Raw genomic sequence first — 15,132 nt, forward strand, 5'->3', positions numbered from 1 at the left:
AATATTCAAGGAAGAAATTACAGCAAATTTTGATTATAATCTCCATCAGGTAATCTTCTATTTTTAATTTGCAGAAGGAATAGATGTTTGAATGATGAAAATTTGTTTTGGTACGTTCGATTGTTCTACTATTTGAATGAAAATTACTTGCCTCGAATTATGTTAAATAGCTAGATTGTTAAGATTTTATTGTTAAAATGATTTTTCAATTTATCTAAGAACTAATTTTATATTAGGTTCTGTATGCGAAGAGATGAAAATTTATTATTTACTAATTTCCTGTTTGAAGAGGTATTTGCACTTTATTAAAAAAAAAATCGTGATTATCTGAGTCCTTTTGATTTTATAATTTGAAATGTTTTTTGTAAATATGATTCTTTATAGATCTATGTTTTTTTTAAAGCACTGGTTTTGGTTCTCTAGGTTTTAATTTCTCTCATGTTCATTTGATTTGAATTTCTGAGTATTTATGTACGAGAGAGAGTTTATGCTATTGATTTTTTTTTAGTTGCAATGTTTTCATATTATTTATTTATTTATTTCTATTTTTATTTTTATTTTTATTTTGCTAATGATGTAACTCTATAGAACCCCTATGGATAAGGCCAGGATAAAACTTCTAGAAATTTGATGATTAAGCTCTTTAGCCTTAACCTGTGTGATTGTATATATTTCTCTTGTTGTACTGAAAATTGTTGCAAGTTCCAGCCCCAATTTCTTCTATATTGTCTTTAGTTTTGGATCCACCCCAAATCCCTTTTAATTGGATATCATAGCCATCACAGGTCTCTTGATCTATCATTTTTTATTTTATTTCAATGTTGATAGGTTTACAGACCTTTACTTTTAAAACATGATATCTGTATAACTTGTTGTATAACATGTTCATGTGTTTTGACCATCTTTTTACATTAGCATGCTATGTACAGGTTATCACTGTAGGAGTTGATGGATGAGTTTTGCACAGATAATTTTTGCATGCACAGAATATTTTTTTACATGGGTTAAAGGATAATATAAAGCTCTAAATTGGTCTGATTATTATGCTAGTATATGATAAAATTGAGTACTATTTGAGAGTCAATAGTGTGACTGTTGGTTATCCTCAAAAGATAGTCATGTATTTGTATTTTGATATGAAGAACATGATCTGTAATGGGTATGTCTATGGCTTTTGTTAACGAGTTCAATGATTAGCTAAAATAGTAGCATTGACAATTATATTATTTGTAATCCTCTTGGGTTTAAAGAAATCGAATAGCTGTTAGCAATGGTGTTATCATGTTTGAAACAGTAAGTTATTAATGCCCTCTTAAGGAGTTATCTGTCTAATTGGACTTTATATTCCCTGTTTCTCAATCGTATAAAAAAAAAAATGCTGGTTATTGAGATTAAGGCATTAACTTGATATTGTATGGTCAATGTGCTTCTGTTAATTTGTTTGGGACACATAAAATAAAGCTGAGATTCTATCCGAGACCTATTAGGTTGACATTTTTGTAACCTCTAGTGATATTTCCTTTGTCAAGGAATTATGATTTTGTGAATTTTTGTCAAGTGGCCTGAAATAAATGTGCTAGACAATTTGGAATAACCTCATCTGTATGCATTCTTTTGATGGGTTTAGATGCCGACATTTGTTGATTTTGTCATAAAAAAAAATGAACATAACCCCTGCTTAGTTCTTGTGAAGTCTTTTCTCTTTTTTTAGGTTTGTCTTCACATAGATAATTCCCCTTATTTTGAAATGATAACTGTGCTGGTAAAATGAGTTAAGTTCCTTAATAAAGCTCTTTATTTTCATTCCCTAACTCAGTCCTTAGTATTGAGATATGCAGGTTAGCTCCTTTTCATTCGTTCATGACCTGAGTTGCTCATTTATTTTACTAGTTTTTCTTTTTAGTGAGTTTTGATATGTATTAAGATGAAAATTTGAAATACTAGAAAATTTGATATTAATATAAGAGCAGGCAAGAGAATGTGATTTTGTCGCTTTTATTTAAATTGTGATGTTTTAAATGTGTGTTTGAGTGGGCGATGAAGGCGCTAGCTTAAGCCCATTTTTAGATGTTTTTTTATTTAAATAAATTGTTTAAATAGGAAGAAGGAGATCAGATGACTACTCTATTCGATATTATCGACATGAGTACTGTCTGATTTCAAGGCGGGATGTGGAAATATTATCATGTGTATTATGATATCAGATGATTACTTTAGCATCATCTGATTTCATCCCCATATTGGGGTGGTGTGTGTGGTTGGGAATAGAAGTGTTGCTATTGTTTACTTTTATTTTATTAGGCTATCCAGCCGCTGGTCTGGACTAATTAATGTTATTTATCATTTTATGATTGCTATTAGATTATATATTTTTCTTTGCTTGGCAATTGATTTATTTTTAGAACAAAATTTGCGATTATCTGATAGCCTTTTCTTCTCTTTTTGATAGACTAACACAGTCTTATAGATTTCTGTTAAGATTCTTTGATATTAGAATTCCCTCTCGTTGAAAGGGCGATGAAGGCGCTAGCCCAAGCCCATCTCTAGGGGGACTTGCACAGTCCAAATAGCATTCTATTTTCTCAAAAGACTTGCCTAGTCTTTTAGATCCAAATCTTTGGAGACAGGCATTGTCTCATTAATGAATCAACCTAAGTTAACCTCTAGAAGACTACCTCTAGTCTCATAGGTCTTAAACCCTCCTTTTTGTGCGTTGTTTGGTTTTGGGAGAACACCTTGCTCGGCTTGGCATCATACCCCTTACCTTATGGGTATTGGGTTGCACATTTGTTGCACCCTAGGGCTAGGTAGCTGTCCGGCCCGGTTGGGTGTTTTACCTAAACCAAATAGGCACAAGGTCTCTTTTTCCTTGTTCGCATTTTTTTTCCTCTATCCTACCTATATGTCTAAGAGACTTGCCCAGTCTCATTCTATTAGCATCCTCATCTTTGTGCATCATTTGGTTTTGGGAGAACATCCTACTCGGCTTGGCATCATACCCCTTACTCTTATGGGTATTGGGTTGCACATTTGTTGCACCCTAAGGCTAGGTAGCTGTCCGGCCCGGCTGGATGTTTTACCTTTGCTAAATATGCACAAGGTCTTCCCTTATTACTTGTGAGTTTTATCTTAGCTTGATAGTCTCACTAGCACCCTTCTTTATCTCTTTTGCTTTTAGGAGACAGGCTTTGTCTCATTAGCAACTCCTTCTTAGAATCCTATTTTCAGAGTCAGTCTTTAGCCTAGGAATCTGTCCTTAGTTAGAGAATCTGTTTTTCTTTCAGGAGTCAGTCCTATCATCATAGGGGTTAGGATTTTATCCAACCTCTCATCAAATCTTGTGTTTTTCTATCCGCTCTTGCAAGGTATAGGATGCTGTCCAACCCTTGCAGAGCTGTGTTTTCTGTTCTTTTCCCCCGCAAAGCATAGGATGCTGTCCAACCTTTGCAGGATATCGAGAGTCTGTCCTCCCCTTATGATGATAAGATTTGTCCCCCTTGAGTCAAAAGCACTTAAAAACCACAAAAACATCTGAATAACCAAAAATCTCAAAAATCTTGAGTCATTAGGAGTAGTTAGGGAATTCTGTTTCGAACTACGTTGGCTTGATCCTCTTCCACGAGGTACGTAGTGCAGCTTGAGATTCTTATCTCAGGTCCAGCCAAACCTTTGTAAATAAATCATTTACCCATTTTAAGAAAAAATACCAAAAATCTTCAAAACCTTGTTTTCAACAAGATCTTCCTCTAGAGTTAGGAGTTTGTCCTAGTTAAAGAGTTTTAGAGTTTTGAGTTTGTCTTTGATGTGTTGTGTGGTTTGTTTATGTTTGTGTTAGAGTTAGGAGTTTGTCCTAGAGTTATAGGAGCGCCTCCGTCCAGTCAGTTGGCGATTCATATCGCCGAATGATGATTAAGTCTTGGATACGCTAGTGATCCCATTGTTTCCCTTAGGGCGTACAGCCTAGCTACACATAGATTATAGGAACCACCTGCATTAGCTTAGGGCTAACCTGCATTTAGTTAAGGCATATAGGGTGTCCTAAAATCTACAATCCATTGGAATTTAAATAATCACACAAGAAGCTTTAAGAACTAGTCCGGTCTTTTAGATCGAGTCTAGGATAGAGGTTTAGATGTCTTAGGCATCATAGCTTAGAATAGGTGCGAAGAACTACGTTGCCTTGATTCTCGTGGAGGCGGGGATACGTAGGCTTCTTTGGATGAACATCAGATCATCTAAAGACTCGGGCCTAGATATAGATTAGAGTCTTAGGGTTGTATAGTATCGAGTCATTTTTCTATGTCTTGCAGTGTTTTCTTACTTTATTGCGCAGACCTTATACTTTTTTGGTATGTCGTGCATGTGTTTGTTCATCAGAACTTAGACACCCATTAGGCATGTCACTTATAACCTAGCTATGCTTAGGTGACACATGTTTCTTTTATTTTATCTTGTGTGCCTTTGATTGCATCTCCGAGACATGCATGATTAGATAGACGTCTTCTCGGAGATATTCATTCCCATTCCATATGATTTTCGCCCAAAGCTCTTCAAAATTATTAAGTAAATGGCATAAGAGACCAGGTGTTTGCACTTGGGCGGATGAGGTGCTCTTTAGACCTTCCGAATTCGTAACCAGGCACGAACCTTATTTTATATCTCTGGTTATCCGTTGCAACAGAGCATAGTATGGGATCCAGGGCCCATTTGCCTTTTTCCTTGGATGACGACTCTTCTTTGTTTAAGGTACGCCTCGAATCTGGGCTAATCCCCGAATCGAGAGGTATCTCACCTTTGTATCGCCACTCATGCTGTGAGGGGCACTTCTTTCGAGAGTTCCTTGGTAGAGCTCTCCATTCACGTGGATGATCCTGAGACTGACTCGTGTGGGGGCACACGTCCCTCACCGCGGACTCTCTCGGATCGGGGTCCACAGGCCCATATTTTTGGGGTGATCCAAACCACTCATTTGAAAGGCCCTTAGATGGATATGGTGCCTACAAAAAATCAGGTCCATAGGATCATCTTAACCCTTTCATTTATGGGGGTTAAAAATGGGCAGATTTATGGAGGTTTATACCCATCCATTTCAACCTCCACAAATGGAAGGGTTAGGATGATCCTATGAAGTTGATTATTTGGGCACACCCTATCTATGTGAGGGCGTATCAAGTGAATGCTTTGGATCATCCAAACAAAGTGTGCCCCTTATGTTTTTAAGCGCCACCTTATATAAGCTATATGAGGTGACACCTTAGGAACTCTATTATCTTATTATTATGCATAACATAAGAAATTAAAAGCATGAACTGAAAGTCTGAAACTCTGACCCCAATGTTATATATGCTGATCCAAACCGTGCATCTGATGGGCCATAATGTAAATAGGTTGTGCCCAAAAAATCATTAGCATAGGATGATTCTAACCCTCCGATCTAAAGAGGGACTCACAATATGGAAACTTCTATAGATCAAACGGTTGAGATTATCCTATGGCAATGATTTTTGTCCACCGAGACGAGCTCATCTCGCTTAGTTCCACTTCATAGGGTGATCCAAACCGTTCATTTGTTGGGCCTCAACGTATAGGATTCGGAGCGTTAAGATCATCATATGTAAATGATGCATACGTTGAAGCCTAACAAATAAACAGTTTCAATCATCCTAAGAAGTGGTCACCGATGTTACCTTTTGAAAAATAATGGACTTCACATTTCGGAACAACAAATGAACGGTTTCGATCATCCTACTAAGTAGGCCCTGCCGTACATTTTGAAAATAATAATAATGGACTTTCGCAATGCGGAACAACAAATGAACGGTTTGGATCATCCTACTAAGTAGGCCCACTGTACTTTTTCAAAATATAACGGACTTCACATTGTGGACCAACAAATGAACGGTTTGGATCATCGTAGTCCTCACTGTACTTTTTTAAAATACTAGACTTCACGCGCACACAGCATATGAAAGGTTGAGAACTATAAAACCTCTCTCTCTCTCTCTATATATATATATATGTATGTGGATGGCGTGGGCGACGATCGCGTGCAATGGAGCTCTCGTTCCTTCCATCTCTTTGAGATTTTCTCTCTTAAATCCCCTCTTCACGCCCCGACGAATCTCGACCGTTCATCCACTGCCGCGCATCACCATCTGTGTATCGGCGGTCAAGCGCAGCCCAAAACGCCTCAAATACGCAGCTCCTCGCCTTGATAAGGTCATAAACTCATCTCACCTTTCTCTCCCACCCAAAAAAATAAATAAATTCGAGTAAAATCAGTTCATGGATGAATTGTTTAAGGCGAAGAGAGAATCATCAAGAACGTGGAAGGGTTTTTAAATTTTATTTTTTATGGCTCTTCTAGTTGGTGTTAGGTATCTAACTAATACGCCAAGAGCTCCAGAGCTGATGGAAAGCTTTAGACTAGGTGCTTTAAACCTGTCTCTTAAGTCTCGTACCATGCTGGGTCCCACCTAGTCCTGTACCTAAGCAGGCCCATGCTCAGGTGTTATGAACCGATTACCCAAATCGATTCGTAACGTGATTGATCTTCTTAGAGGGAAGATCACCCTCTTGGCTCACTTTGAGGGAAGGGTCAGTCCTCCTTTGTGCTCAAAGATACAATTTTTCAGATAAGTTGTCTATTAATTACATGTTTGTTGAGAAAATCCACAGATGTGCACAAGTTAATAGGAAAGTAGAAAATAAAAGCAAGCAACATGATGAACACCGAGATTTACTTAGTTCATCCAAGATGCCTACGTCCATAGGTGAAAACACGATCTTCCACTGAGAAAAGAGGTCTACAAGGATTACAATGGATTAACCCAAACCTACAAACTCCCAACCCTTTCCTTGCCCTCTCAACCAAGACCGTGTTCGAGAGTAACTCGAGAGAAAACCCTGAGAAAATCCTAAAAGAAAAAAACCCACAGAAAAAAAGCCCTAGCCGGCACACCTCTTTTATGCATGGAGAACTTTTTATGTTTAGGTTTTCCTAAAACCTAATTACTTGCATATTTAGGTTACACGGAATAGGAAACAAGACAACTTTCCCAACAATGTTATTTATAGAAAACTCACTTGACCACTTCCTTTAAAACTCCTACCTGAGCCAATCTAGATAACCCTTATCTCTAAGACTCTTATCCATACCAAACAACTACAGAGAAAATTCCATAAGCTATAAAAAATATAAACTAATTTATTCTACCCTAAGTGGGACCCATTTAGGCACGTAAAATCAGGACCGTAACAATCCACTATGTTTTCGTATCTGCCGTCCTCGGCCGCCCACTCTGTGATAGCTTTCACTCTGGCATTTTTTCCAGTTTGCCCTTTCTACAGGTTGCCCCTTTTGCAGTGGCCCACTCTATGGCTACTTCACTTTGGCGCCTTTGACTCTGGCTTTTTTACCAGGTAATCCTTTCTAGGTAGTCCTCTCAACAGGTTACCCCTTCTGTGACTCGAACATGGAATGTTATGGTTGCTCTAATACCAATTGCTACGACCCTAATCGGTTCGCAACGTGCTTGATCTTCTTAGGGGGAAGATTAGCCTTTTGACCCACTTTGAGGAAGCGTCACTCCTTTGTGTGCAAAAACACAATTTTTGTAATAAATTTCTTCATTAATTAATTTGAAAAAAGACTGCTTACATGTTATTTATAGAAAATCCATTCGACCACTTCCTCTAAACTCCTACCAAAGCCAATTTAGAAACCTAAACCCTTATTTCTAGGACTCCTACCCTACCCATACCAAACAACTAGAGAGCAAATTCTACAAACTACAAAATCTAAACCAATTTATTCCACCCAAAGCGGGACCCATCTAGGTACATAACATTTGGGTTCTCTTTATGGGCAAAAAAGGAAGATAAAACAGCCATCAGATACTCTGGTGCATTTTTGTCAATTCCTTTTTGTAGTTTTTATGTAGTATGTTGGTGGTGTATTGGCTTCAAGTAGTAGAGGGTTTTGGGCATTGTTGCGTGTTAGTTCTTTTTTTCTTTCTGCAATTCAAACTTTGAATTATTTTGACTAGAAAATGTTGGTTCTTTGTAATGTTGTTGCTCACTTGAAGTAACGAACTTTGAGGAATTCACAACTCATTACTCAATAAAAAGGAATTCACAACTTGGTTTTTTGAAAATTTTGATGGGAAACACCATATGGGTGCATTGAGAAGCAGGTCTAGACAGGTGAATGCGTGTTTATCCTTATCTTTATGAGTTGTGATGTTAATTTAAGTGAACAATTTATTCATGAGAGCTGTCCAACTTCTCATTTGTAATTTACGTTTCACTCTGAACTTCTTAAAAGATATTAGTGGCACACATTTCTTTTCCTTCATCTTAAATTTCTGTCTATGATTTCAATTGCAAGCTGCTATACAACATTTTCTTGCCCTTTTTCCATGTTACCATTTCTTGAGCTGCTTTGCAGAATTGTTGATCATCCTAAATCAGGGAATAGATTTACCTGCTTTCTTCTGGGTTGTTATGCATTGGATATTTAGATGTTATTCATGTTGATTTTTGAGAGAAGAAATCAAGATGATAATTCATGAGTTGATAAATTCTAATTTGGAATGTTTCATTATCTTATTAAGAAAATCATGATGAACCTTTTCCAGAGGTCATGTAATGTACACATGTATCTTTGAATCTTCTGCATTTGTCCTTTTTTTTGGTGAGAATATTGCCATTTGATGTTAAATGATTTATTTCAGGGGGATGGCATGCTTTATGTCAAAGTTGACTCATTGGGAGCAGACACTTGGAAATTGGAACCAGTCATTGAACTTCTGAAAAATGGAGCGGTGGGGGCCATTCCCACGGACACAGTGTATGCATGGTCCAACTTTTCTCTTCAGCTGTTGCATATATCATGTAATTAACAAGCTATATGTATTGTTGATTCTCATATTTCTTTTCTTGCTGCACTCTTTCTTCACTTTTCTTGATCTGAGCAGGGCAACCCGCATGTTCTGGTTGAGGGCTTCATGACAAGTGTTGCCACCATGTCCTTCAACTGCGTGTAGTAGAAAACAAAATATGGATAGGAAATATTAAAAAAACATGAAATATTACCTAATGTTAGTTTCTTGGACACCAAGGGAGTGTAGGCAAACTTGACTGCAAGGAAGGAGTGAGAATGTTTCCCATGGAGAAAAATGTTCAAAAGTCAGGGATTAAAAAAAAAATACTATAGTGAAAAGCAGAAAAGAAAATAAGAAAAAAGAAAACTAAGCATTATGTAGAGTGTATATTTTAAGACACCTTACATACACTGTCCAACATTTTAAGTTGTCGGGCAAAGATCTTTTTTGTTGAATATGTCAGCACATGGTACATTGTCTCAAAAGAGGACATTTCATTTTATCATGCTAACAGCGGACACTATTGTGTAATCAAGACACTTCCATCATAAATGTCATGGAGTGTCATGTTGTGTTGAGGAGTGGTTAGACTTCGCTGTGTCAACGTGGCAAAGAACGAAAATGCTAAGTGCATGCACTGAAAGGGGCACCACAACCTTGTCCCATCAATTTATTTGGAGGATGAGGCAGGATAATGTAATGATTCAGATTAGACCAGTGGTGAGGAGCATAGGGGTATGATAAAAGACTTAGTATTATTGAAGATAATGATAGCAGTGTTTAAAAACGTGGATGCAGGTCAAAATGCGGCCAAGAAAAATTCTTGTCGACTCGGCGTGGACATGGCGAAGAACGCGGTTGACGTGACTGAATACTCGGTTGACGCGGTCGTAACTCGGGAGAGTTAAAGGAGTTTTTATTGACTTTGTAGGGCAAAATGCAGAGCGCGGCCAAGGGAAAAGGGAGTCGACTTGATGGAGCAGATGATGATGTGGGGGAGTTTAAAAACTATGAATGATAGTACTTTAGAACGCAAGGGCAACAATGATGTTGGGATGTGGAATCATAGTAAAGGAGGTGGCTAGTGGCCTAGAAGAAGATACTATGTGAGTCCTAGAAACTAAAGGGAAACACATTGATGGATTGGTTGTAACCTTTGTATTGGAAGAGGAAGTCAATGGGTCACCTTGGCAAGATGTGCAATTACAATAAAACGTAAGGCAGCCGGATTGTTGGGGGTGATGATGATGGTGTGGAGTTCTGGTGTTTGAGAAAGTGGGTGATTGGTATGGGCAATTTGTGATATATATCAAATTCACATAAGGTGATGGTTTCTAGTAGGTATTGACAACGGTTTACAGTCCGAGTAACCCAAAAGATCTGAAGGAGTTATACTCAGTGAAATTAGATGACATAAGGAACAATTGAAATTTACCATGGTTAATAGAAGATATTCTAATGTTATCCATTACTCATGAGAGGACTGGGAGGTAGCATTAGATCAAGTATGAGGATCTTTGGTTATTTTTGTTGGAAGGATGAAATTATGGACTTCCCACTGGTGAGAGCTCAATTCCCTGGGGAAAATAACCAATAGAATTTGGTGTCAATGCATTTGGACAGATTCCTTGTTTCAGTGGACTAGATGACTCACTTCCTGGGGTTTTATAGTGGCCCTTCCTAGACACCCTTAATCATTATTTTATTTTTTTGAAAATTGACAATTTATTATAATATGCTTGGGACAAGATGTCCCCCAAGAGTACAAAAAAGATCAATAATCCTTGGCCCATATAGGGTTTACAAGAAAGAAACAACTAACATTTCATCCCTTTGGACTCCTGCTTTTGCTAGGCTATCCGACGCCTCGTTTGCCGATCTCCTACGATGCTCAATCTTAGGATCCAGAAGTCTTATCAAGTCAAGTACTTCCGCTATCAGGTTTTGCAGTCTCCAGGGTACCTTTGAAGTACCAGAAGCCCACGCCACCGCATTTGTCAAATCTCCCTCAACAATTAGTGGTCGTTGGTTGTTCTCATATGCCCATCTCAAACCGAAGAGTGGTGCCCTGATTTCAGCTATTTGCATCACATATTCCAATCGGTCCTGAGAAAGTCATGACAGTAGATTTTGTGTCGTTTCTAATAAGGCCCCCTTAATCATTATACAATACTATTAGTCTATTAGATTCTTAGGTGGAGTCATGGGATCTCCCATTCATGTTTAAAATTATGTGGCTAAGAGAATTGGATTTTGTAGATAAAAGTAGTGAGTGCTGAGTTTGCTTGAGGTGGCAAGGTGGGCTGGTCACAGGCTAGCTCAAGAGATCATCTGTTAAATACAATGAATCCCTCTGTTTGATTTGTGCCAATGATCGGTTTATGTATTAGTGCGCACAGTGATTGATGCTCTAATTTCTTGCTTACTGCAATATGTACATAGTTAGCATACTGAGAACTTGCACTGCCCTCGTAGTACGCCATCACCAAAAAGGTCATTAATCCAATCAACGGAAAAAGTTAAATTTCATCCTTGATTCCAAAATAGCATCTAAATGGAGGCATGGATATAACTAATCTTGGATAGTGTTTGATTTGAATGGTTGACCCCCTCTAGGACAATCTAGTCTTGAGGGTGGTTTGAGGAGGAGATACAGAGGTGATGTAGAACCGGGAGAGAGAAATAGAATAATAAGAGGAGAGAAGAAGAATAGGGGAAGAAGTGAATAGAAGGAGAAGAATAAAAGAGAAAGAGGAGAAGTCTTGAGGGAGAAGAGAGGAAATTAGAGGGGAGAATCACAATCAATATCAATTCATCAAAACTTAAAATCCCTAATACATGTGGCCTTTATATAGGCAATTAAACTAAAATTCCGTGGAAAATAAATAAATTCCCTAATTCAAAATAACATGAAAAATAAAATCCTAGAAACTAAATAACATGTTAATAAATCCTAATATCTGCATCAAGAGGGTATACGGCTTATGGTCCTTGTGACTTTTGCTTTAGCTTTCTTTGTGGTTTAGGTGATTAAGGAAGATCTGTTGGAAAGTCTTTGCTCTCTAAAATAATCTAGTCTAGACTCTAGAGAGAGGCTGTAGGTGGGGATAAAAGCAAATGATTTGAACTGAGAGCTTTTGGTCCTGGTATTTTTGTTCAAGCTCAGAATTGTTGTGAGGTATTAAGGAGGATTTCATGAAGGTCTTTGGGACTTCTATAGAAGAACATACCAAAGGAAAGACACAGGTGACTTTCATCCCCAGAAGGGATTGGGTTGACAAGCTTATAGATGCTAGAGGCTAGAGCAATAAGCTTGGTGGGAAGCATGCGGGATAATTTGGGGAAGGTGCTACCCTTTACGATTCAAAGGTATTTGGTGGCATTCTTTTTCATAACCTAAGCAACTTTTGTGAGGGCTCTTTGTCGAAGCGAAGGATTTAAATTTCGGTTTCGGTGTCAGTTTCGGCCACCGAAATTGAAATATTTCGGTTTCGGTGGAAATTTCGGCCGAAATCATGTAAAATTTGGTAAAATGTTTTGGTATTTTTTGGCAATTTCGGTGAAATTTTGCCGAAATCCTGTAAAAAAACCAATTCAATGTACTTTCGGTTTTGGTCCAAACCAAAACAGATATATTTCGGTCGAAATTTAAAATTATGGTTGAAGCTGTCACAGATGATTAGTATATCACTTCTATGCAAGAAGAGGTGACTTCTTTACATACAAATGCTACTTGGGGAGTATGGGCTCACCCAAAAGATAAGAATGTCGTGGGATGCAAATGGGTGTATAAGAACAAGTAGAAATCTGACATTCTGACGGTACAATAGACATATAAAGCTATACTCATTGCTAAAGGATATAACCAGCAACTTGGACTTGACTATGAGGAAACGTTCAGTTTTGTAGTCATAGCAATTAGAATAAAATCAATTTTTGTTCTAACTAATAATTTGGGTGGATACTTAATCAAATGGACGTGAACAATGCATTATTGCATGGACATAGTAGGAAGAAGTCTAGTTATAGCAGCCAAAAGGTTTTGAGGAAGAAGACAAAGGAACATACGTTTGCAGACTAAAGAAAGCTATTTATGGGTAGAAGCAATGAAGTAAGCTCCTAGACCTTGGTTTGAAATTAAGGTCAAAGGATAGAGGAGTGTCGTAACGCTTCATTTTTTATAGACACACCAAGTCAGAAGTGGTTCTTATCTTAGTTCATGTTGATGATATATTACAGGAGGTGGTAATGAAGAAATTGATAAGCTTAAAATAGGGCTTAGAGTAAACTTTAATATGAAATATTTGTGAGAACATTACTTTCTTGGTGTTGAAGTGGATAGAACAAAGAAAGGGCTGATTCCGACTTAGAAAAAATATGATATGAACCTTCTAAGTAGGTTTCATATATCCAATTGCAAACCTATTGCAACACTCATAGTATATAATGAGGCTATTAGACTAGATGGAGGAAAGGTATAAAACCCTCCGAAGTATAAGAGTATGGTTGGTGTAAGAACTTGACTTTTACACGACCTGACATTATTTACTTAATACACCAAGTATGTCGATTCATGTATGATCCAAGACGAAAACATTTAAAATCTGCTAAAAGAATTATAAGATATCTCAAAAGAATCATAACTTACGGTCTATTGTATGGTCCTGGTAAAAAGAAAAGTAACATTGGTAGGATTCTCAGATGTTGACTGGGTAGGAGATCCTAATAACAGGAGGTCAGTTACAGGGTACTATGTTGTATTGAATGATTGTGTGGTTTCATAGTGCAGTCAGGAACAACGCATGGTTGCAATGTCTAGTGCAGAAGCATAATACAAAGCCATGACTTCCACCGCTACAGAAATAATTTGGTTAAGCAGATACTACAAGAAATGTACATGTTTTCAAGAGCTAATGCTAAGTTGTATCTCTCAATGTTAATAAAATACAACCCTAAACACTTGCTAATATAATAGCACTAGTGACACTAATAACAGTATTGTCATTGGCCAAAAGAGACACCATACTATACTATGGTATCCACTATACTGAAAATGTACATTATTTTAAACACTTCCCCTCAAACTGAATGATGTTTCTAAACATGTCAACTTGTCAGATAGATGAATATGATGATTATTTCTAGGCCCTTAGTAAAGATGTCTGCCACTTACGAGATTTTTCACATATTGTAATGTAGACAACCTTGGTGCTAGTTTAAGTAGCTTTTGAGAATTTTACAATAGCTTGGGGGATTTCTTTCCATTTTGTGTTCTAGATGTTTTTAGTTGGGTTTGTTGGCATATAGTGGGTCTTGACCTGTTGGGACCCGGATAGAACTCACCCTTAAAAGCTAGCCGTTAAGGGGAGGGTGCCCAAGTCCTTATAAGCCCATCCACATTTCTCTCACTTTTCCGATGTGGGATCTTTGCTTTTGCATGGAACCCCCAACAATCTCTGCCTACACGTGGAAGCAATGTGGATCATCTCGCCCCTCCACGTGGCGACAATGTGGGAACTACGAGATATTCTTTGAGGGAATTTCACCATCCTTGAAGGTACATCGAGGTCACCTAGATCTTCCCCAAGGGAATTTCGCCATCCTCAAGCGTACACCGGTGTTACCATGCCCCAGCTCTGATACCACTTGCAGGGACCCGGGTAGAATTCACCCTTAAAAGCTAGCCTTTAAGGGGAGGGTGCCTAAGTCCTTGTGTAACGACCCAATTTCCATACATTAGGTCGCTACGTAAAGAAAAAAAACAACAACCAAAGAGACCTCGGTATAATATTTCACATCATTTAAAAAAAAATAAAAAAATCCAACACTCAGTGGAAGCGATAAAATTTGATTCATTTATTTAAAACAAACATTAATTAAACTAAATATCAAATCCATAAACCCATGTTATCAACTTAAACCTCAGCATTTAATTCAAAAGCTAAAACATGAAATAATTTTAAGTATAAAAACAAATTCAACTACGACATGACTTACAAAGTCATTTTGGACTTGACGCAATTCCTTCCCCGTTCTCCGATCCTATGTTTAGATGTCTTCGTTTGCAAATGCTCCTCCATCCTCACCTACAGATCGAGCGAGGTGATTTAAAAGACTTGAAAGATAAAAAGCAGAACAATAAATTGCATTATTCTCAATTCTTTACAATAATGACTAACATGTCTAATATCGTATCTCAAAAATTTACCGAATTAAAGAATTCTAAATAGTGACAAGAATGTAATAT

At 37.6% G+C, this 15,132-nt stretch overlaps 1 protein-coding gene across 2 annotated transcripts in view; it reads left to right on the forward strand.

The window, feature by feature from the left end:
• Positions 1–6,025: 6,025 nt before the first annotated feature.
• LOC143889858 (DHBP synthase RibB-like alpha/beta domain-containing protein) overlaps positions 6,026–15,132 on the forward strand; it is a 28,904-nt gene continuing 19,797 nt past the window's right edge. The window contains exons 1-2 of one of the 2 annotated variants that reach the window (XM_077394232.1): positions 6,026–6,219; positions 8,736–8,860. In XM_077394232.1, the coding sequence (XP_077250347.1) occupies positions 6,028–6,219; positions 8,736–8,860 (317 nt within the window). In that variant the 5' untranslated portion in view covers positions 6,026–6,027. The remainder of the gene's footprint in view (positions 6,220–8,735; positions 8,861–15,132) is intronic. The other variant, XM_077394233.1, reaches the window with a different exon arrangement.

This window comes from Tasmannia lanceolata, unplaced genomic scaffold (genome assembly GCF_043159265.1).
Source record: "Tasmannia lanceolata isolate RefF3 unplaced genomic scaffold, GAP_Taslan_0.1 ptg000013l, whole genome shotgun sequence".
NCBI classification, from domain to species: domain Eukaryota; kingdom Viridiplantae; phylum Streptophyta; class Magnoliopsida; order Canellales; family Winteraceae; genus Tasmannia; species Tasmannia lanceolata.